The 21,045-nt window shown below is 39.7% G+C and overlaps 1 protein-coding gene, 3 long non-coding RNA genes and 1 pseudogene across 5 annotated transcripts; 2 read left to right on the forward strand and 3 right to left on the reverse strand.

Annotated features, from left to right (window-relative positions):
• The first annotated feature begins 4,058 nt into the window (after window positions 1–4,058).
• On the forward strand, window positions 4,059–5,298 carry LOC113060117 (LYR motif-containing protein 5A-like; annotated as a pseudogene).
• On the reverse strand, window positions 5,158–10,327 carry LOC113060123 (sodium-coupled monocarboxylate transporter 1-like). Its single transcript, XM_026228970.1, is given in 13 exon segments — window positions 5,158–5,381; window positions 5,460–5,805; window positions 6,357–6,443; window positions 6,526–6,593; window positions 6,678–6,787; window positions 7,282–7,370; window positions 7,524–7,653; window positions 7,745–7,885; window positions 8,260–8,414; window positions 9,028–9,095; window positions 9,535–9,586; window positions 9,664–9,729; window positions 9,862–10,327. Coding segments are annotated over 13 exon segments (1,878 nt in total). The 5' UTR covers window positions 10,204–10,327.
• A 2,586-nt stretch (window positions 10,328–12,913) lies between these two features.
• LOC113060144 (uncharacterized) lies at window positions 12,914–21,028 on the forward strand. Of its 2 annotated transcripts, XR_003278199.1 has the most exons (4): window positions 12,914–13,046; window positions 19,644–19,715; window positions 20,370–20,731; window positions 20,897–21,028. It is a non-coding gene; the product is annotated as an uncharacterized LOC113060144 (long non-coding RNA). The 2 variants fall into 2 exon arrangements; XR_003278198.1 differs by having other exon boundaries at window positions 20,370–20,982.
• On the reverse strand, window positions 13,891–15,688 carry LOC113060141 (uncharacterized). The gene is made up of 2 exons (XR_003278196.1): window positions 15,561–15,688; window positions 13,891–14,068 (listed from the first exon to the last, which is right to left on the reverse strand). It is a non-coding gene; the product is annotated as an uncharacterized LOC113060141 (long non-coding RNA).
• Window positions 17,202–17,744, reverse strand: LOC113060136 (uncharacterized). The gene is made up of 3 exons (XR_003278195.1): window positions 17,693–17,744; window positions 17,526–17,591; window positions 17,202–17,240 (listed from the first exon to the last, which is right to left on the reverse strand). It is a non-coding gene; the product is annotated as an uncharacterized LOC113060136 (long non-coding RNA).
• Window positions 21,029–21,045: the final 17 nt, after the last annotated feature.

Raw genomic sequence — 21,045 nt, forward strand, 5'->3', positions numbered from 1 at the left:
CAGGGCAGCGAAACAGCAATCAGCCGCTTTCCGCCAGCTGATTCCCCGCAGACCCAGGGAGGTTGAACGCCGGCAAGCGCCCGCGCGTTCTCGCTCAACCTCCTCTCACCGCCAGCGAGCAGCCTCTCGAGAGGAACCCACACCTATGGCGCCTCCTCGTAAGGATTGGGGCCCTAGGGTTTTTCCTCCGGCGCACCAGCGTCAACGTAAACGTTTGAACCTGACCTCGACGGCTAAAGCCTCTCGTTCTCGGGTACCGAATAGCAGCTCCTGATCTTTTTGCTGCTTGCCAGGGACTGTGCCCTCCGCTAGAGAGCGCTGTCGGACCGCTTTCGCGCATCCTACACTCTCATTGCAGTCCCCATGCTCAAACATTGATTGTCTCGCCGCTAACAGCGCCTCGAGCAACATTGGATCGAGCTGTAATGACAGACGCTCCCTCAGACACTCTGCGCAATCCTGCTTTCGGAGTGCGAGGGCCGACTCAAGGACCATACACAAACGGCCCGTTTATGACGGCTCGCGCAGCCGCCGCTTTTTCGCTAGCGGCAGAGCCCGATGTTCCATCTGTTGGCCTAATTCCTGCCGTGGACACGTTTCAGGATTATACTCAACGGAACGCAACGATTCTGGCGCATACGCTTCCCCGGTGCACGAACACCACGGGCTTTTCGTGTCCGGTCGTTTTAACGCGTATGACAGCGTTGCAGGGAGCGGAAGCTTTGAAACCGCTGATATTGTTTCGGGCCGCGTGGGAACGCTTGCCCGGCATTTCTCAATGGGTGTTACGCACGGTTTGTCACGGATACACCATTCAGTTTCGGAAAGGCCCGCCTCCTTTCCGCGGAATTCTCTCCACTACGGTGAAGTCTACGGAAATGGCGGTGCTGCGACAGGAAATGTCAGCTCTGCTGAGCAAAGGGGCTATAGAAGAAATACACCCCTCTCAGATGGAGACAGGTTTTTACAGCCGTTATTTCGTGGTACCGAAAAAAAGACGGCGGATTACGGCCCATTCTGGATTTACGCCGTCTGAATCTTGCACTCAGACCGAGCAAATTCAAGATGTTGACGGTGAAATCTATTCTGTCTCAGATCCAACCAAACGATTGGTTTGTTACGATCGATCTGAAGGATGCGTATTTCCATATTCAGATCGTCAAGAGACACAGGAAGTTCCTCAGATTCGCTTTAGAGGGCAAAGCGTATCAGTACCGCGTTCTTCCCTTTGGCTTGGCTTTAGCGCCCCGTACTTTCTCAAAATGCATGGACGCAGCTCTGGCCCCGTTGCGGCTCCAGGGCGTTCGTGTGTTGAATTATTTGGACGATTGGCTGGTGCTAGCGCAATCGCGGACTCAAGCACACTCTCACCGAGATCTTGTGCTGAATCATTTGAACAGCCTGGGCTTACGAACAAATTTCAAGAAGAGTGTTTTAACTCCCTCTCAACGGATAACTTTTCTGGGAATAGATCTGGACTCTCGCGCGATGACAGCGAAGCTTTCTCTCCCGCGCGCTCAGTCGATTGCGTCATGCGTGCAGCACTTCAAAGCGGGTCGCACGGTGACCGTGAGATTGTGCCTCAGGCTCTTGGGTCTAATGGCAGCAGCATCCCCCGTGATTCGTCTGGGATTGCTTCAAATGCGCCCCTTTCAGTGGTGGACAAAAAGGCGGAATATTTCACCCCGTTGTCTCCCGCATCGCACGATTTCGGTGACACGGCGGTGCGTGATGTCGCTAAAAATTTGGATGTCAACCGAATTTCTCCTGTCAGGAGTTCGACTGGGAATGTATGCTTTCCGAGAGACTGTCACGACGGACGCGTCTTTGACTGGTTGGGGAGCTGTGTGTCGAGGGCGACCAGCCCACGGAGTATGGACAGCGGCTCAGCGCGGCTGGCACATAAACAGACTGGAATTACTGGCAGTTTTTCTGGCTCTCCAGTATTTCACGGATCTGCTGATCGGCCGTCATGTGCTGCTCAGATCAGACAACACAGCGGTTGTGTCTTATCTGAACCATCAAGGAGGATTGCACTCCCGCCCCCTGTGCAGGCTGGCGAGGCGTGTTCTTCTGTGGTCTCGGAACAAGTTTCTATCGATCCGGGCCATTCATGTCCCCGGACGATTGAATTTCGGAGCGGACTTGCTATCCAGACAGGCTCTGGAACAGGGAGAATGGCGATTACACCCCCAGACGGTGGATCTTTTATGGCGGATGTTCGGCAAAGCGAAAGTGGATTTATTCGCGTCGAGCATGACTACGCATTGCCCGCTATGGTTCTCCCTACGCTCCCCATCGCCCCTGGGCGTGGATGCGTTAGCTCACAGCTGGCCCAGGACCAGTCTGTATGCTTTTCCTCCGATTCGTTTGATCCCAGCGGTATTATGCAGAATACGGCGGGACAGAGTGGAACAGCTGCTGCTGGTGGCCCCGCGATGGCACACGCAGCCGTGGTTTGCGGATCTGATCAGTCTGCTAGCGGGCTCTCCGTGGGAGATTCCCCTCAGACAGGATTTATTATCACAAGCACAGGGGCTGATTTGGCACCCGAGGCCAGATCTGTGGAAACTGTGGGCGTGGCCACTGAGCGGAGTGCATTAGTATGTCCCGGTCTTTCTGTTGAAACCACTGAGACTATATTGAATTCTAGAGCAGCTTCTACGAGACGCTTATATGCTTTCAAGTGGAGACTGTTTACAGCCTGGTGTGGCAATCATAATGTGGATCCAGTTTACTGCCCAGTGGCTTCAGTGCTGGAGTTCCTCCAGGAGCGTTTTTCGGATGGCGTTACACCAGCCACTTTAAAGGTTTACGTGGCAGCCATTTCAGCTTACCACGAATACATAGGCGGTGCCTCTGTGGGGCGTCATCCATTAGTTTCTCGTTTCATACAGGGTGCGCGACGGCTGAGGCCTTTCCGCCCTGTGCGAGTTCCTTCATGGGATTTATCCATTGTGTTGTTAGGTTTATCAGGGCATCCGTTTGAGCCCTTGGAAACCGTATCGGATAAATTCCTGACACTGAAGACACTTCTTCTCATAGCTTTATCCTCCCTCAAGAGAGTTGGGGATTTACAGGCTCTTTCTGTTTCACCCTCGTGCATGGAATTTGCACCGGGCCCTGTGAAGGTGCTGCTGCGGCCCAGGCCTAACTATGTTCCTAAAGTCGCATCTAACCCCTTTCGCTTTCAGCAAGTGGTTCTGGAAGCTTTTTCACCTGCTGAGGCTGGGTCAGGAGATCTAAGTCTTTGCCCTGTGAGAGCTTTAAAGACTTATGTGGATCGTACAGCCCCTTGGCGTGAATCTGACCAGCTGTTTGTCTGCTTTGGACATAAAAGCAAGGGCCATGCGGTTACAAAGCAGCGCATGTCCCATTGGCTGGTGGAGGCAATTTCTTTGGCCTATGAGGCGCGCGGACTCGCTTCGCCCTTAGGGATTAAGGCTCATTCCACTCGAGCTGTAGCTTCTTCTCAAGCTTTTCTCAGTGGTTCTTCTATGGATGATATCTGTGCTGCGGCAGGATGGTCCTCACCGAGCACCTTTATCAAGTCCTACAGTCTGGATGTGAGGATGGCCCCTGGCTCCCGGGTTCTCTCCGCTTGAGCAGATGCTTCCTCGGATCTCAGTTATCAGGTACGTCAGGCGTTTTGGTATATCGTTCCCATATGTGGTGACGTCACCGCAGCATCGAAGTGACCTATGATAGGGAACATCTCGGTTACGTATGTAACCTTGGTTCCCTGAATAGGGAACGAGATGCTGCGGTTCTGGCCGTTCCGTACCTTGATAACTTCTTCATCTTCAGTCATGAAATCTGAGCGAAATGGCGCGCTGCACCCAGGTATATCATGCGTGCGCATGCGTAGAGTGGTGCTATGCGCCATTTGGCCAATAGGATTGGCGGGATGGTATTGGGCTTCAGACATTCGTCACACCGGAGGTGTTCCCATATGTGGTGACGTCACCGCAGCATCTCGTTCCCTATTCAGGGAACCAAGGTTACATACGTAACCGAGATGTTTTATTTGGAGAAGCCGTCGTGTTTCAGGACTTTTATTTTGGAAAGCATCCATGCCATGGAATTTCCTCCGCACGTCCTGGTAAGCGCCTCTTTTATGATCTTGTAGCTGAGCAAACGTTGTCATAAACCATATTTCTTATAAGAAAAAATTACTACCGATCTGAAGATTACTTTATCCACTCATTAAATCGGCTTTTAGCACCTTAATAATCTATAAAGTATGACAATACAATAAGAGGAGAATTATATTTGAGGAGAATTTCAGTGCACATTTTTTTTGTGTTATTTGTGTGTTGCATGCTATTAAACATAATAGGCAATACATTGTGGTGTATTATTGTTTGTACTCTGTTTGTTTTAGGTTTATTGTCTGCCTCAGGATAAAAAGAGAGACATTAAAATGAGTAATCCACTGAGAGGTGAAGTTTTAAGATTGTACAAAAATGTAAGCAGCCTTTTCTGATTTCATTTTCATCTGTTCTGTTCATTTTACTGGACATAACATTGCATGGCAGCCAAGTCACAAAAGAAGCAAATACAGAAGGAAGAAATTCCTACTGATGACTATCCATTGCTTGGGTAATGCATTTCTTTTTATACAGCTTCTGTATCTTGGGCGGGATTATCCAAAAGGCACTTCATACTTCAGGGAGCGTCTGAAAACAGCTTTCATGAAGAACAAATATATCACCGATCCTGAGAAAATCAAAAAAGCTGGTGGACCGTGGAGACCTTGTGATCAAAGAACTCGAGGCACTTTACTTCCTCAGGAAATACAGAGCAATGAAGAAACGCTACTGTGAACCAGAGCATTGATCCATGTATCTGTCACACGTGCCAGACTGTACAGTGTATATGTCAAAAGGTTAAATCATTATTTTCTGTAAATTTCTGATTGTTTGTATTTGATGTGTTGTACTATAACATATTTGGACATAAACATTTATTTTTACTACTTCTAAGTCCTTGTTAAATTTACAATAGACAGTTATTCGTAATGACAAGTACATATGCATGTATAGTTAAAGGCATTTCAGTTTTATGATGTTCTAAGTAGGTGTTTGTGTAGAATGCTCTACATCACAGAAAGCAAAGTTGGTTTTTCCAAAGGATTTGTCCAGCTCCTGCTCCAGGTCAAACTTTCCTGCACTGCCGGAAACCTTTTAGTGCAAATAATAAAAAAAAAAAATGATCAAAGTGATGGGAATAGTGTGAGTATATTTGTACATGTATATTTGTATATATGCTCGAATTAAAGAATATACTCACTTTTGCTTTGAGAACATTGTAGGCTTTGTAGAAGGTGAGATCTTCTTTTGATATCATAAGCCCAGACTGTACTTTCATCTGTCTGCCGCCTTGGAGAGAAACTCAGAAAACGTCAGTTGCTTTGAACGAAGACAGCAGAGTGCTTCACATATCAGATTGTCGCATACCTGAAAGTACACTGACAAAGAGACCCACAGTGATGACCGTCACAGTCCCCAATGGGCCAAAATACAGGTATGAGAGCGAGTACCAATTATCAGCCAGGAAAGGCCTGTGGAGAAATGGATCGTTTTATGTACCAGCCAATAGATTTCAATTCAACTGATTCTTGCAAACCCACCTTTCTAGATTTTCCTCTGTATTTGCAGTCCAGTTAGTGCTACCTGAGAAGTTACAGCCGTGTGTCACCAGAGACAACGGTCTGCTGTTCTCTGGTAGTGGAGGGTAAATCTGTGCCCCGATGCACACCCACAGTGACAGCACCAAACCAGATGTCAACCCTGCTAAACCTCCCTAAAACAGCCACACTTTTAGTTGGCCTGAAATGGCTGAAAACTTACTCAGACTTAGGCCATCCAAGATGCAGATGAGTTTGTTTCTTCATCAGAACAGATTCAGATGTAATTTAACAGTGAATGGGTGCCGTAAGAATGAGAGTCCAAACAGTTCATAAACATCATGATAATCCACAACATTCCTGTCCACTTTTCCCTGGAGGGATGAAGGATTTTTATGGATTATGAACTAATATTTTGGTCAGAAGCAATGGTTTAACTTAAAACTCAACGCTGGATTTGTTTCTTACAAACATGCAGCTTTTCACTTCACAAGATGTTAATTGATGGATTGGAGTCATGTGAATTATTGGGATGTTTTATCAGTTGTTTGGATTCTTATTCTGGCAGCACCCATTCACTGCAGAAGATCTGTTGGTGAGCAGGTGATGCAATGATAAATTTCTCAAAATCTGTTCTGATGAAGAAACAAACTCCTCTACATCTTGGATGGCCTGGTGGTGAGCAAAATGTAAGCAAAATTTAATTGCATATTAAATTTGTGCAAACCTTTGCATTAGCGCAAGGAAACAGGATGCCAAGAGAAAAAAGGCCTAGTAGAGGTCCGCCAACCACTCCTACGATACTAATAGCAGCCTGTTGAGGATAAAACAGACAGAAAAATTAGGATTATTCCATCATTCGCCCTGTAATTTCACATAATTCATCAGTAACCCACCTGTAGCATCCCTCCCATTAAAGATGCAACACCAGCCATTCCGATGCACACGGCACCATAAAACAGACCTGTAATTGGGGAATATCATCTAGTTCATTAGGTGGAATTATTAATTATGCATTAATGGGCTCTAAGTGAAGATATTCACTCACTCATGCCCTTTGAAGCCCAGGACAGCTGCTTTTCTGACAGACTGAGGTATGGCCGTATCAGATCTGCAATAGTTACTGCAGCCAAAGCATTTACACTGGAGGAGACTGTACTGTAGACAGCAAACATGATATAATACATGCTCACAAATGTTCATTTGATAAATGTGGTATGAATATTTTGTCTTTAACTCACATATCACTCCATGTTTTAGGTTCCTCAAAAGAACCTTTTGGTGAAATTCTTAAAATAACGATTCTTCTTAGTGTGAATAATATTCAAATAACCATTATTTTGAAGATCTTTTGAGATAAGTAAATATTTTATTAACTAATGTTAACAAATTAAACTATACTGTAAAGTGTTTCCTGATTTTACATTTAACTCTCACAATACTATCAGAACATTATAATAGAGTTAAGAATATAGCACAAGAGTTATAGTCCTTTTTTGAGTCATGCTTTAATTGTATGGCAAAGAGCTGATTGGACATTCTTCTAAATATCTTCTTTTATGTTACACAGGAAGTTATATGGGTTTAGAATGACATTATGGGAAAGTAAATGATGAATCTGGGTGAACTGGTTGTCTTAACAGAGAACAAACCTTAATGTGCCACTATATGCTGCTGCCACAAACAGTCCAGGCACGCCAGGATATTCACTCAGGATGTCCAACACCAGGTATGGCATAAGCTTATTGCATATAATATAGACAAACATTAATGTACCATATTTCAAATTGATAAAAACAAAAAAAGTAATTTAAATGTTATCGGGAGTTATGTTCTAACATGCACATGCACAGTTATTTTTATTGCATTTGAGATGCATTGTTGTGGTTGGTACCTGATCCAAAGCAGACACCTTTCTTGCTGTCCATGGATCACAGTTCTTATAAAAGGAGTATAGACACAAGCCACAAAATACAGAGCATAACGATATAGCCCAAAGACATACCAAGTTAATGTATAAAGCCCTGGATAGAGACAAAAACACAGAGAAAAGTGGGTCAGATATTGCATTCCTTTTAATGTGAATTAGAGATTTATGATTTGTGCAGTGCTCACATTTTGGCATGGAACATGGACTTGCATGATATGTATCTTTGCACCTGAGCTTGATTGATACCATAGACGCTGGTCCAGAGGAACGTCCCTCCCACTGTGATGCTCCAGAAAGTGTGTCTCCTCAGAGGGTTTGGATCGAAGCTGAGAGGGTCGGACACAGCATGAGAAAGACAAACGTTTAAAGAGATAGTCCAGGCAAAATCTCTGTCATTTACTCAACCTCATGTCGCTCTATATGGATATTTTGAAGATATTTTGAAGAATACTGGTGACCAAGCAGTTTTGGTTCCATTCTACTTCCATTACATATTTTGATTGTCAGTGGAAACTGAAACTGTACAGTTTCCAACATTGTTCCAACATTATCTTCTTTTGTGTTATGCTGAAGAGAGAAACTCATATAGGTTTGGAACGACATGAGGATGAGTAAATGATGACAGTATTAATTTAAAAATTTCTCTGGACTATCCCTTTAATTATCTATTCCTGTATCTGTCAGTCATGTCATAACTTACTCCCATATGTTGAGCCGCCCACCCTGGGCGGAGTCACTGATGATAGTGGAGATCCCGCCCTGCAGCAGCACTGATTGGATGATGACAGCCAAGAGCCCGGCAAAGATGATGCCCACCTGGAATACATCTGTCCACACCACTGCCTTTAGACCGCCCTACCAGGGTTAAAGGGACAGTTCTTTATGATGCACATTTTAATATATATACATACAATGCCAATTCTAACAAGTGTTGCTACACTGTTAAAAATTAAGGTTCTTTATTGGCATCAGTGTTTCCATGAAGAACCTTGAACATCTATGGAAACTTTCAAGAGCAGAAAAGGTTCTTTATATTCAAAAAAGTTTTTTTTTTTTTAAACGCTCTTCAAAATAGTTATTTTGGGAACCAGAAAAGTTATTCTATGACCACTGTAAAAACACCCTTTTGGAACATTTATTTTTAAGAGTGTTCTGTTTAAGTTTAATATAGCAGGGATTCTGAAACTTTTTCATCTGTACATCTTGATCTTGTTTATTGTCACTGAAATAAAATGTCAACTGAAATCAAAGAAAATGTGTAGAATATGTATATTAATTTTTGTTTTGTGTCAGCTAGTTGGAAACATTTGTATTGTGTAGTTTAACTTGATGCACTAAAATAACTAAAATTGGAAAGTACTATAGAAAATATAAAAATAAAAACAATAATAAAACCTTTTGTGTTTAATAACTTAGTATTTTAGTATCCCATTGACACCAATATAACACTACTCTCCTTCTAACTTACTAATGTACAGTAGAGAGTGCAAACCACTCCGGTGGACATGACGGCACCCCAGAGATCTACACCTGTGACTGAGAAGAGGAGACAAGGGAGAGGGTTCACTTGACCAGACAGCACTGTGCACTATCAAGCATACTTGTTACACCATACACTTCACCAATAAAGCCGTTTCACTCAGACTTAAAAATAGAGCTTCTTTACTGGCATTGATGGTTCCATAAAGAGCCTTTAATATCCATGGAACATTCCAATTTCACAAAAGGTTCTTTATATTTGAAAAAAATGTTCTTTAGATTATTAAAATGTTAAGAATAAATGGTTCTTTTTAAGAACTGCTCACTAAAGGTCCTTTAGGGGAAACAAAAGTTCTTCAATGGCACTGCCGTAAAATTCTCCTTTTGGAACCTTTATTTTTAAAAGTGAAAGAAGAAGAAACTGCTTCAAGAATAAGATTAATCTAGAATTTCGGATAATTGTTTGTAAGAATTACAGAAGTGCAAAAAATCCTACCTTGGTTTAAAGCCAAAGCCGGAGCATAAATTACCAGACCCGTGTATAACACCTGAGAAGAGATGCGAAATAGTACACTGAATTCACTATATGATTTAATAAGAGAGATAATAACAATCAAACACTCACTGTCTGTATGATAAACAGCCCTGTCCCAAATAGTCGAATTACTTTATTGTAACGCATCTCCAGATACTGCAAACAAAGAAAAAAAAATTGCATAAGTTACAGAATTAATGTATAATTGCAACATTTTAACTACCTCAATAAACTCACTTACCAATAAAAAAAATTTATGCATTATTTCATTTTTTCCTGTCATCTCACCTCATAGGTGCTGGTTATTCCCAGTCTGTAGAAGATTGGCAGGAAAATCTCAGAGCTCACAACCACCATCAGAAAATAAGCAAAGCAGATGAGGATGAAGATGGCTCCGTACTGATACACCTCCACCGGGGTCCCCAGAACGGTGATGGCTGACATGAAGCTGGCTGTCAGGGACAGAGCCACCGGCACTGCCGTCATACTCCGTCCACCCACCAGAAAGTCTGCCGAGCTGCTCTGACCTCGTCCGCTGAAGGCGTAGTAAACCCCGATGCCTGCTGAGATCACCAGCATTAAGGCGAAGACCACATAGTCCCACACACTGAAAGACGCCGCACTTGACATCTTGGTGCACGTCTGAACTTCTTTAAGAGAGACTCTTGATTTTACAAGGCAGGCTTTGAGGCTCTTTTGGCTAAATATTATCAGTGAGCATCAGGAATTTACTCATTGAAAGCTGATTGTTAGTTCAGAGTTTGAGTCATGACAGAAAGAAGTGTTATTCAGTCAGAGAGTCTAAGCCAAAATTACTCACCGTGATTGTTCCTGGAGCTGCATGCTTGTCATCCCGCCCCATCACATTCATTCCTCCTTACTTATACTGCAGTGCTCCCAAATAGATACAAATACTCTACAATCATGGCCTTAAATAATTCACTCCCTATTAATAACAAAAGCTGCCTAATGATATTAACCTTCCAATATTACTAATGTTTTGTGTATCTGTTTATAGATTAATTATTTCCAATTATAGGTTTCTCTGCCTTCAGAGTAATGAGTTACACCCAGCTGACCTGCAGGTGGCTCCCACACAGGACCTCATAAAGAAGAGCAGCTCCTCATCAGAGCAGGAAATGGGTGAAGAGGTAGAAAGGGAAGAAGATGCCTAGAAAATCAGCAGTCAAGAAAGAGATTATCTTATTTTCTAACATTCGCCTTTGTGTTCTAGTTACGTACTTTCACAGACTAGATGTGCATGCCTAATATAACAGAAAAATGAGTATTCATTTGTTTCTTGTCAACATATGTACTTATTTTGTTACAGGCAGCTCATGGCACAGTTGAAGGTCTTTTCCAAATTCACCAATCCAAAAACTTTATATATGGAGGCAAAACTAAGTGAACTGTACACCCAAGTATGATTTCCCATCTTTATGTGAAAGATCATTTTACTTATTAATGGCTGCCTGAGATTCATGTTTTTTTCTCTATCCCACAGCTTCTGTGCCATAAAGACCAACAAATCCAGATAATAGCACTGGACTGTTTGATGACATACAAAGACCCAAACATACTGGCCTACAAGTAATTCTCACTGTCCCTTCTCTTCTTGGTTTCCAATTTAGTTTTTTTTCTGTAATAATGTTGTATTATACAGTAACTAGGTCAGTTTATGAATAGAATGCTTTATATCCAGTGCAGAGACTGATGGTATCTTCCAACAGGCTTCTTTGGTTATCTTACTAACTTTCACTGCTGAGATACCGGAATGTAGCAATTGCCTCAGGAAGTCTTTTAGTCTATTATGATATTCATTTCACATCTCTGGGTTACTTTGAGCCACTTTTGTCATTTAATGCAGGAAAAAAAAAAAACTAGAGGCAACCATCGCTGATCTAATTTTAAGCCTGTTATCAGGGCTTTTCTCCTACCTAAAACTTGCAGTAGGAATGCTTTAGTTTTAAATTTTGTAACATTTTGTAGTTATGTGGACTTTTTTATTATTTTATATTTGGGGTTTTATTAATATGTTGGCTTACAGGAATACTTTGAGAATTTTTTTCAACATTGCTTCAATGGCGGTATTCCCCAGGGCTTTGTTTTAGGTCCACAATAATTCTCAATTTGTCACCATTTACAGAGAACACCTGAAGAGACTTCTGAATGAAAAGCACTTTAAAGATGATATTGTCCGTTTCAACATCTCAGAGGAAGGAGCCATGGTACTTCCGTCGCATAGAACCCAGCTCACTCCCATACTTATGAGGTCTGTGTTTAGATGCACAATGCATATTAATGATTTAATTGCTCTATCATCTACTGGGTTTTCTTCTCTGAATGTTAATGTTATGTGCCTGCAGTTAGTAGTTATTTATATATTCTTTCAGTATACTATATGGGTGGATGTGCTCTAGGGTTGGCAATAGGTTTCAGGGCCTCAACATCCTATCAAAGAATCTCCATATAAATCTATTTATACAGAGAGGCACCTTAAAAGGCTGTTCACCCAAATAACAATAACCATACATTTTTTATAATCATTATTTTCTATGACAATTACAAATTCCACATCATAATAACGACACAGGAACTATATCATTGGAATCACTTTCAGAATGTTATTTTCAAATCTAAATCCACTGATTTTAAAGAACCCGAGCATTTAATACATCGTTTTTGTTCTTGCTGTGAACAGGTCTTGATGGGTACTTCAGTAGTTATCTTTTTTTGAAAAGATCTGCAGTCCACCAAGTTGAGAACTTGTGCTGTATCATATACTGTGAAGTAAAACATAAAAATAAATGATTGATTTGATGGTTTTAATTCTGTTCCAGGTTCAGTATTTGGTGACTGAAAAAGTTTAACACTCATTGGTTTACTTCAGCCTTACCTTCACAAACCTAAAACTGCTCAAGTACAAATCAATCACTTACTCTTCACTTTCATGCCAAATAAATGAATGATACAGGTTAAATGTTTGGAATTATTAAGATTTTTTAAAATGTTCTTAGACCACCAAGGCTGCATTGATTTGATAAAAAATACAGGAAAAACAGTAACGTTCTAATACATGATTACCATTTACAATAACTGTTTTCTAGTTGAAAACAAAAATGTAATTTATTCCTGTGATAGCTGCCATCGGGATGAGATTCACTTTGGTCACCGAGCACGTTAGAGAGATGAGCACACTGGATATGAGATGATGCACAACACTTTCCATTCTCTAGAGGTGATGTTACTGTTAGCCTCTACATGTATTTTTTCTGTGTCTTTTTGCTTCTTGACCTGCATTCATTTTTTTATGCTTTTGGTGTGTTTCCGAGAAAGATCGGTGACATGTCTCTGGCAGACAGCGCCACCATGTGTTTGTCAGCTGTAATAACGCAGCTCAGTGAAGTCGGATGCCCAGAGGCAGATGAAGAACGAGATTGTGCACTACATCATACTGGATACAATACGAAAAGGTTTGAAGAGCAAGACTGAGGTAAACAGTAACAGCTTAGCTTACATTAAACTGAATTAATGATTGTTTTGTTTCGAAACCACCCAGATAGCAAATGACATGTGGCCCAGTTCTGGCCCACATCTCCCATATTCTTCTGGCCCACATACCGTGCGGAATGACGGCGATGACTCAACCTGAGTCTGGCTGACATATGTCAGCCACAACTGAACCAGATCTGGGCCACATCTCAGAAATGGTGTGGGTGACATCTGGGCCAGATCTGGCCCAGTTTTGTCTGACAGAAGTCAGCCACAACTTTACCAGATCCATGCCGCATCTCACAAATGGCATGGGCGACACCTGGCCCAGATGTCAACCACGCCATTTCTGACATGTGGCCCAGATCCGTCCCAGTTGTGGCTGACTTCTGGGTTAGATATGGCCCATATTAACCCTTTCTAGACACAAAAGAATATGTAATTCATCCAGAATAAAGAAAACACTCATGTAGTCTAAACTGCTTTATTAAAATATAAAAATTAGACAAATATACATACATGAATACAACTGCATGTATAGATATAAAACAAATACATTTACATTATTACAAAATAAAAAATACAGATAAATATTTATAAATATAGTTAAATACACATTAACATTACATTTACATTAAGCAGACACTTTTATCCAAAGCAACTTACAAATGAGGACAATGGAAGCAATCAAAATCAACAAAAGAGCAATGATACACAGGTGCTGGTCATATAATTAGAATATCATCAAAAAGTTGAATTATTTCACTAATTCCATTCAAAAAGTGAAACTTGTATATTATATTTATTCATTACACACAGACTGATATATTTCAAATGTTTATTTCTTTTAATTTTGACGTTTATAACTGACAGCTAAGGAAAATCCCAAATTCAGACGCGGCAGAGAGGAGTGAGTTTGAGAAAAATTCAGATACACAGGCTGATTCAGTCTTCTGAATTGGGAGTAGCGAACATGCATTATAAACATCTTTCAAATTAGAATCTGTTGGGGAGATAAAATGTGCAAGATAACGTATATGTACTAATAAAACATCAAACAAAAAACATCAAACAAAAAAAAATGTATCTTTTACTCTCCAGTACTGAAAGCAGAACTGATAAGGGAGCCCTTGATACTAGCCACATTTCCACTGTCGGGCCAGTGCGAGCCAGGGCTTAAAGCGGGTCGGGCGGGGCTCATAGCCTCAGGCCAGTAGAACGAGGCCAGAATAGCGCAGGGTTTCCATAGTGGAGCTTGAAGCACCGCTGCACGTCACTAAAACACACCCTTTACACGCCTCTCAGAACAACTTCATGCAAAATTAATCACACATAAACACACTTATTTCTATTTTATTTATTTATTTATTTTTAACGCTTATGAAAATAGCCTGCTTATTCAGTCGAGTCTGTTTCTGTTTATTAGCCACAGTATAGCTGTCATATTTATAATGAATGATAATATCTCTATTTTTATAAAAGCTCCCGAACAAAAAAACATTATTAGGCTATATTCTTTTATGATAGGCAACGTGAGATAAACTCTCGAGACGATGCTTGTGACAAATAATATAAGTTACTTAATAAATACACGATTGTGATAGAGAATAAGAAGCTGACGTCTGATTTCTTCAAGCGGTCTTATTTTACCATGTTTACTATGGTAATATGTTTAGCGTGCATATCTTTTTCATCGCTTATAAATATTTCTGCCTTGTATGGTGATTATCCACATTGGATCAAGTTATTTCAAACACTTGCTGCTGACTGAAAGAGAGTTTTGAGCTCGACTTATTTAAAAAAGTGTTTAATGCTGGTGTTAAAGCTATTATCTTTCTGAAATGATCCGCAGCGCAGACTCGCTATTTTTATAAAAGCTCACAAACAAAAATCATTTTTATATTTTGGTGATATGCAACGTGGAGCTAAACTCTTGAAACGAGACGACAGATAAAATGTTACTTAATAAATACACAATTTTGATAGAGAATAAGAAGCTGACGTCTGATTTCTCCAAGCGGTCATATTTAACAAGTTTACTATGGTAACGTTAATGTTTAGTGTGCATAGTCTTTTACATCGCTTATACATATTTCTGCTTTGTTTAGTGATTATAATCCACATCGGATCAAGTTATTTCAAACACTTGCTGCTAACTAAGAGTGAGTTTTGAGCTCAACTGATTTTAAAACGTCTTTAATACTGGTGTTAAAGCTGTTATCTTTCTGAAATGATCCGCGCTGACGCTCTCCAGACACGGAGAAACTCCGCCTTTGTTCATTTCCCCTCCTCTAGCCCCAGCTGGCCCGCGTTGGCCCAAGGATTTCGTCGGGCCGAAAAAACCTGGCCGTTGGCCCCGAGGAAGCCCCGGCGAGGCACGATCAAGCCCCGGAAGTGACAGTGGAAACGCGACTGGCCCTGGCACGCACTAGCACGCATTAGCTCGATAGTGGAAACACGGCTACTGTGACACAGCTCTTTCAAATTAACATGACCTTTTTTGCAGTGGCGGTAGTTTGTATGTCCATCTATAGTTGCCATCATCTAAGGTCTTTTGAGTACTGGTATCATCTGAAGTCCTCACAAGTCCTGCAAGTCCTGTGCTGTGCAGTTTCTAATAACCCTGGGATGGACATTTGCAGAAACAGGAAGGCAAAGGGAGAAAGATTAGCATAGCTGCTGTTCATATCATTTCAGGCAATGTGCACTTTTTACTATTTCATCAATGGAGTACATTGAGTACTATTTTTAATCTAGTAGGTTTAAACTGAAATAATTTTTCTAGATCCCTTAATAAACATATTATTTGTAGTCTGTTTTTGGGGAACAAACACAGTCTCTATAGAATGGACTGCATATGCCAGAGTCACATTTAATACATTTTAATAAAATTTAACTGGGAGGAACATCATAACTGTAATTTACACAACCATTCAAGAGTTTGGGGTCTGTAAGATATTTTATGCCTTTATAAAAAATCTCTTATGCTCACCACGGCTCCATTTATTGAATCAAATTACAGTAAAATAGTAACACTGTGACTATTACAATACAAAACAACTCTCTTCTATGTGAATATTATGTTAAAATGTAATTTATTCCTTTGATCAAAGCTGAATTTTCAGCATCATTACTCCAGTCTTCAGTGACAAATCTTCAGAAATCATTCTAATATGATGATTTATTGCTCAAGAAACATTTCTGATTATGATCAATGTTAAAATACAGATGTGCTGAATTTTTTTTTGTTGGATTCATTGTTACATAGATTCTAAACATTTTAATGTTAGTGTTACATGCATCAAATTGTTCAAAATCATCTGTTTCAAATAGTGTTCCTGTAGCTCAACTGTGAGCACTAGCAAGCAAGCAAGCGCAAGGTTGGGGGTTCGATTCCCCGGGAACACATGATATGTAAAAATTGATAGCCTGAATGCACTCTAAGTCGCTTTGGATAAAAGCGTCTGCTAAATGCATAAATAAATGCAGGTCTTTTGAACTTTGTATTCATCTGTGAATCCTGAAAAATAAAATGCATCACGGTTTCCACAAAAAAAATGAAGCAGCACAACTGTTTCAACGCTGATAATAAGTTTGAATACTTAATACTGGAGGAATGATGCTGAAAATACAGCTGCACATCACAGGAATAAATTAGTTTATAATGTATTCACATAGAAAACAGCTATTTTAAATTGTAATATTTCACAATATTAATCTTTTTACATATTTTAATCAAATAATTACTACAGAGGTGAGCAGAAGATAATTATTACAAATTGTATCAACTTCAAGCTTTTGAACACTAGTGTACAGTATATTTGAGGTTTGACTTACTGTACTAGTCTTGTGGTCAATAGCATCTTGGAGATGTTGTCTTACAGTAGGTTCACTGCGACTCTGCTGGATGCAGCAGGCCATCAGCACTGAAGAATCTAGGAACAAAACAAGCTATTTGACACAGAGCCAACAATATTTAGTCTGCAGTTCCAGGTTTATTAGATGGAAACAAGCTAGAGCAGGTGACATGCAAAAAATAAATAAATAAAATAACAGATTCATTGAGATATATGTTGTGAAAAAAAATGGATATTAGGTTACTTAACCTTTTCAGCGCTTCCTACATCTCTGTCAGAAGCTCCCTTCAGAAATATTGAAATCTTGGACACTCCCTTCTGTTGTAGAAGGATTATTTTATTATTCTTGAAATCGCAGAACAGTTTTGTGTTTACCATAAAAGATCAAAACAACTTTAGTTTTCTGCCAATTTTCGCGCTCCTTGATAACGTGACGTCATCGATCAACAGTAAAGTGTAAATGTTAAGGTTTAATAAATTAAGCAATTTCCAATCATCCATTGAAATATTACCAACAAAACAGTCAAAGGCTATCATCTACAGATGAAGATTTGATTAAAAGCCCAAACTTTCATAAATAAGAGAACAACAGAGTTATCATACCTGATGATACGTCGTCTGAAAACGGTAGAAATGCTAACGGACTTTTTCGAAGACATTAAACCATTCCTATAAAGTAAATAAACAACAGAAGCGAGTCAAATACAAGTAAGAGAAGTGTCAACAACAGTTATAAGTAATATTTGTGTGATTTTATGGACTTAACTCACCTGAAAACAGTGAAATCAGCGAGAAACGGGGTGTTTCCTCGTGACATTTGCAGTGTTGCGCTCCGTTTCCATGGCAACTCCATCCGGTCCGCGCGCGGCGCACGCCCATGAAAGCACGTCACGAATTAAAAGTCACACTCTTACGTTACATTAATAAACATATGAATAAACATATGCCCCTTATTTTTTTTTCTGTAAGAGGGGCCGCGGCCATTTGTAGATTTAATGTGTCTGGCTTTCGGTGTCATTCCAGCTATATTAGCTGTACAAACAGCTTGTTTTGCTGTTTACTGTTGCAAACTGCTGTATTACCATGTTATTTTTAATGTATGGTCTTAATTATGAACGTACTGGTTTGTAGTGCAAACAGTTTTACCGTTTACTGCACTTTGTTCTTCTTGTTATTTCCCTATAACCATGACCATAAGTCTCACACATTCACATGCAATTGTTTGGTGGATAGAATTAGATCACTACATAATTCAAAATGTCATTCAATTATGATATTTCTAATTTAAAATTCATTTTGTAGTTCTATAGCCCAGTGCAAAATGCCAGGCCTGCACATAATAGTGGGACAAAGTGGCACTTTTATAGTTTAAGATTTTGTATTGTTGCTTTTACGAACACTCATATATATATATATATATATATATATATATATATATATATATATATATATATATATATATGTATGTATGTATATATATATATATATGTATGTGTGTGTGTGTGTGTGTGTGTGTGTAAAAGGTGCATCTTGAAGAAATGTGAATATCATGAAAAAAGTTCATTTTTTGTAACTTTTTTTATTAAAAAGTGAAATTTTCATATATTCTAAAGATTCATATTTTTTTTTTCGATGATTAGAGCTTAATTTAATGAATGTAATTATTACATTTAAAAGTAAAAAAAGGAGTTAAACAAATATTATTTAATTATTTAAAATGATTTTTAAAGAAACTTTGTCCTGTGGTGTGACAGTACAGGTGTCACAATGGAGGACTTTTTTTTTTTTTTTTATCACACCAAAGGACGTTTCAGCCTTTTCTGTCAATTAATGACCTTGCTATTCCAAGCTAACCTGTCATTAGTGGCAAGCAAGACACATTTGCTAAATTTTCTAGGATTATGTATCTTAACATGCACTTTTTAATTTAAAAAATATATAATTTAGGGTTGTCATATTAATGCACAACAAAGCATAAAACATTTGTAGTGGTTCCGAAAAAGTTCAAAGGACATGGTGTCACACCAGAGGACATGGTACAAAAATGTAAAAAAAAATCGAATAACATTGCAGCTTCATAAAAGGTCCGTGTAGGTCAAATAAATGTGTGTATGTATTTATATTACGTGTCCTGAAATATTATGGGCGTCCAGTACTCAAAATAGTTTTAGAACCACTGACTGGTAAAGTAAGGTGATCTGCCAGGACGTGTCTTCAGAAAATGGCACATCTGGTCACCTGGTATAGGCCATATCTGGCCCACATACAACAAGCCAGAACTCAACCTAAAACCGGTTTGTCACACACGGGCCAGATCTGGCCCACACACAGCAAACCACGACTCAAATTAAAGCCGGTTTGTCACACACGGGCCAGATCTGGCCCACACACAGCAAACCACGACTCAAATTAAAGCCGGTTTGTCACACACGGGCCACATCTGGCCCACACACAGCAAACCACGACTCAAATTAAAGCCGGTTTGTCACACACGGGCCGGATCTGGCCCACACACAGCAAGCCACGACTCAAATTAAAGCCGGTTTGTCACACACGGGCCGGATCTGGCCCATAAACAGCATGCCACAACTCAAACTAAAACCGGCTTGATGTGTGTGGGCCAGAGATGGCCCATATAACCTCTGCCGCTGCCAGAACTGAGCCAGATGTGCCATAGTTGGCCCAGATGAGGCCCGGATATGTTTGCTATCTGGGCATTAGATGAGAGAGCTTGTCCTGTCCTTCTCTTACCAACTTTAGTCAACGTTCTTGGATATTTCTGCTGGAGAGCAGGTAGGAAATAATAACAATTTCAGTGTTTTTGTTGCGTAATTATATATTAGTAATCATTTAAGTATATTATGTAATTCTTTTTAATTACAAAAAACATCAGAAATCTTAATCGTCATGTTAATGAATACATTTGAAAGTTTTACCTGACTTATTTCATTTGTTTTCTAGACTTCTAGGTGGCTTTTAATATTTAATAGTATAAATTGTATTATGCATGTTATTTACTTTTATAAATTACATTTTAATTAGTTAATCAGAAATCATTCAATTAAATTGAATTATATTTTTATAAATTGGTGAAAAAATTAATAATCTTATTTGAGAAACATAAATCATGATTCATTTGATCTGTTTAAGTCGTTGATTCACAGTATTATCTCAGTATACCTTTATAAGCTGTATTGATTGTATTCATTATTTTCCTATTTTATTTTCTAGACTTTGTTACAAAAATGTCTAAATGTTTAACTTTTAATTAACCATTTTTAATGTTAAATTGTATCGAAGATAAAAAATGTTAACTATTGTAATATTTCATTTTCAGTTTTTTTATCGTACGTTAAGATCTTTTGACTAAAAACATTCATTTTTAGTCAAATCAGGTGGTTAAGAACTTACTTTATGGGGCCAAAGTGATCTACCTCATCTCACCAGAGTCTGATAGCACAAATCCAGCTGAAGAACAGGAGGGTGAGCAGAAAGAAATGACAGACAACATGGAGGAGAATGAAGAGGAATACAAGAAGCAGGAGCTTGAGGAGCAACAGACACACCGAAAGTGCCTTTGAAGGTGGGCGTTAAATCAGTCTTTCTGTTTATGCTTGACTTCTCTGAATGATACAGATAGATCGCTGGTAGGAACGTCCTCTGATTTAAGGATCTCCAGCTCAGGGATCCGAGATAAGCAAAAGTTTGCAAAGGTAAACTAGTTTTTCTAGTTCTCTCTGGCTTTTGTAGCAGTGCAGAAAGAAGCCATTCAGAGATGAGCTTCACACAAGAAAGCCAAAGCCATGCAGGTAAAACATGTTTCTGAATGCTGCTCTAAAGTGTGTCACTGGTTGTTCTTCTAGTCTTCAGAGACAACTATAAATAAACCATTTGTTTGTTAATTTCCAGGTTACGCATCTTTACAACCAAAGTAAAAATTAAACGTTAATTATATTCATGATTTCCCTTCACAGGCTGATGTAAATCCTGACATTGCTGCCAGAAAGAAGGTAAAGAAGCGGTTAAAGAAAAACAAGGCCAAAAAGCAGAAAATCGCATTTGTGTGTACAGGATATAAAGCAAAGAAACAAAGCCACATCACCGAAAAACTTGGCTATAATCA

This window comes from Carassius auratus, chromosome 4 (assembly GCF_003368295.1).
Source record: "Carassius auratus strain Wakin chromosome 4, ASM336829v1, whole genome shotgun sequence".
Classification (NCBI taxonomy): Eukaryota; Metazoa; Chordata; class Actinopteri; order Cypriniformes; family Cyprinidae; genus Carassius; species Carassius auratus.